Source organism: Lycium ferocissimum, chromosome 9 (assembly GCF_029784015.1).
Source record: "Lycium ferocissimum isolate CSIRO_LF1 chromosome 9, AGI_CSIRO_Lferr_CH_V1, whole genome shotgun sequence".
NCBI lineage: Eukaryota > Viridiplantae > Streptophyta > Magnoliopsida > Solanales > Solanaceae > Lycium > Lycium ferocissimum.
The window spans coordinates 47,417,656-47,420,283 of record NC_081350.1 but is presented as its reverse complement, the minus strand read 5'-3'; the positions used below and the strand labels follow the sequence as shown (position 1 = coordinate 47,420,283).

General features: G+C 32.6%; 1 protein-coding gene across 1 annotated transcript; it reads left to right on the top strand.

Moving 5' to 3' along the window:
• The first annotated feature begins 351 nt into the window (after positions 1-351).
• On the top strand, positions 352-2,357 carry LOC132031985 (peroxidase 3-like). The gene is made up of 4 exons (XM_059421822.1): positions 352-610; positions 971-1,168; positions 1,265-1,426; positions 1,838-2,357. Exons 1-4 carry the CDS (start codon positions 401-403, stop codon positions 2,144-2,146), a joined length of 879 nt encoding a protein of 292 aa, XP_059277805.1. The 5' UTR covers positions 352-400; the 3' UTR covers positions 2,147-2,357.
• The last annotated feature ends 271 nt before the right edge of the window (positions 2,358-2,628 follow it).

Genomic DNA, 2,628 nt, shown 5'->3' with positions numbered 1-2,628 from the left:
CTCTACATCTGCCATATATAAGCCGTACACGCAAACAATATTACATATAATCGTTAGAAAAATGTGTTTTACGAAAAGAACTTCCTGATTGGGTTAACTTTTAGACTGAGCAAAAGTATAATCCTAATGATTGGGTTGCTTCATTATTGGGAAGGCCGATCGGTCAACGTGATCATGATATATATGATGTGACTGAGCAAGTGTGATTAGGGACAGATTATAACTAATCAATTTCCTAATGCATTGAAAAACTAAGAAGGAAAGAAGAAAAATAGTACTACTGTATTAAAATAAACACATGTTAGTTAGATTGAAAAATCTAAGTGCCTATAAATTTGCTATAATACATGCAGTTTGAGTACACAAACGCAACAAAACAAGAATTAAATAGCATTGCAAAATGCCCACATTTAGCTCTTTGGCTTTTCTAGTATTGATTTTTGTTGGAATTTTAGGTTCTAGCCATGGCCAATTGCAGCTCAATTTCTATAGCAAGAGCTGCCTAAAAGCAGAGAAGATGATTCAAGACTATGTCCAAAAGCACATTCCAAAAGCTCCATCTCTAGCAGCTGCCTTACTCAGAATGCATTTCCATGATTGCTTTGTTAGGGTAAGTATATATGTTTATAGAGACGAATTATGGATGTAGAGTTGATAACTAGGTTCAGAATGAGGACGCTCTATTATTTGTATGCATTTTAATTTTCTTTTTTTATATATATATATATATATATATATATATATATATATATATATATATATATATATATATATATATATATATATATACATGCATGCGTAGTTCGAGAAGAAAAATAAAAGTGGTTTTGATTGAACAACACTGAACTCATGATACATTTTGCATCCGCCTCTATTTTACGTAGTTTCACGTGCAACTTAACACATTTGTAGGCATTTCATTTTTAATGTACTTTAGTGATTTTCTCTTTTTTCTATTGGGTGTTGGCAGGGATGTGATGCTTCTGTGCTCCTAAATTCCACTAAGAGTACAGGAAATCAGACAGAAAAAGTGGCAATCCCAAATCAAACATTGAGAGGATTTTCCTTCATAGATGGTGTGAAGAAAATAGTAGAAGCAGAATGCCCAGGAGTTGTCTCTTGTGCTGATATTGTTGCCTTGGTTGCTAGAAACTGTGGTACTCACTTTGTAAGCAAAATACTTGAACAAATAAATTAATTACCAACTAGCTTCTTCAACCAATTTTTTTTTTTCATTCTTCTATTTCTTCTTCATTATATATAGGGAGGTCCATATTGGAATGTGCCAACTGGTAGAAGAGATGGAAGAATATCAAATTCCTCGGAAGCCTTAGCAGATATTCCAGCTCCAACTAGTAACTTCACTAGACTCCAGTCCTCTTTTGCCAAGAAGGGTCTTGATCTAAAGGACTTAGTCCTATTGTCAGTAAGTCAAAGTCTTTGGATTAATTTCACTCATCGAACTTTTCACTATAATAGTAAAGTTACAAAATGATTGAATCTGTCAATTCTGTCATTATAATAGTTAAAATTCAGTGAAAATTTTACTGTTGTAATGCGCAAAGTTCAAGTACTAACGTAACAAAATAACATTGTGGATTTCTTTGTTATATTCGTAGGAAGTTCAGTGACCATTACCTGAAATTAATACATGCTCTATGATTTCTAGTCTTATAAATATGTAAAAGTTTTTAAATTTATGAAAATTAACCATGGTCCGTTTATTTTCAGGTGCTCACACCATTGGAATTTCTCATTGCCCATCCTTTTCATCACGTCTGTACAATTTCACCGAACTTTTGGTACAAGATCCATCTCTATACAAGCTTAATACGCGGCCAATCTAAAGTCCAAGAAATGCAAATCCGTCAATGATAATACAACAATAGTTGAGATGGATCCCGGTAGTTTCAGGACATTTGACCTTAGTTACTACAAGCTCTTGCTCAAAAGGAGAGGTCTTTTCCAATCTGATGCTGCCTTATTAACAACTTCTACGACAAAGTCGTTTATCGATCAACTAGTACAAGGATCACTCAAAGAGTTCTATACTGAATTTGCCAAGGCCATGGAGAAAATGGGCAAAATTGAAGTTAAGACTGGTTCTAATGGTGAAATTAGGAAGCAATGTGCAGTTGTGAATTAATAGTTGAAAGGACTTTTTTTTCCTTTTGTACCACTTTTCTATGGTTTTGTGTTTATGTCTATTGTGTGAATGTGTTTGAGGTACATATATGTATCAAGTTTTTATTTCCTTTTTAAAATTTGTATCTATCCTAGTATTTTGTAACTTGATTGTTATCCGTTGTTATTTTGATAATAAAACTGAGATGCATAAGTAATCTTTCCCAAGCCGAGTGCTTTATCTTTTTTAAATTCTAATTTTAGTCTCTCTGTTGCTAATAAGTTCGAATATTTTCACAATATACGTCTTATGAAAGCTTTGCCGGTACTTTCTCTCTATCTAAATTAACAATTCACTAAACTGAAGACAATTTTTCAATGGAGGGATTAATTTCACGTGTGTGATTTTGATCTTTATCCACTTTATTGTTATATTAGGTAAGTTTAATTACTTTAATATGACAGAAGATATTTTTGTGACTTTACCGTTATGTGAGTAAAGTT

What these genes read in the sequence shown, in the direction of transcription:
- LOC132031985 (XM_059421822.1), top strand. Translation starts at nt 401, where the DNA reads ATGCCCACATTTAGCTCTTTGGCTTTTCTAGTATTGATTTTTGTTGGA. An exon ending in GAAACTGTGGTACTCACTTT is followed by an intron (nt 1,169 to 1,264) that starts GTAAGCAAAATA and finishes CATTATATATAG; the next exon opens with GGAGGTCCATATTGGAATGT. An exon ending in AGGACTTAGTCCTATTGTCA is followed by an intron (nt 1,427 to 1,837) that starts GTAAGTCAAAGT and finishes GCTTAATACGCG; the next exon opens with GCCAATCTAAAGTCCAAGAA.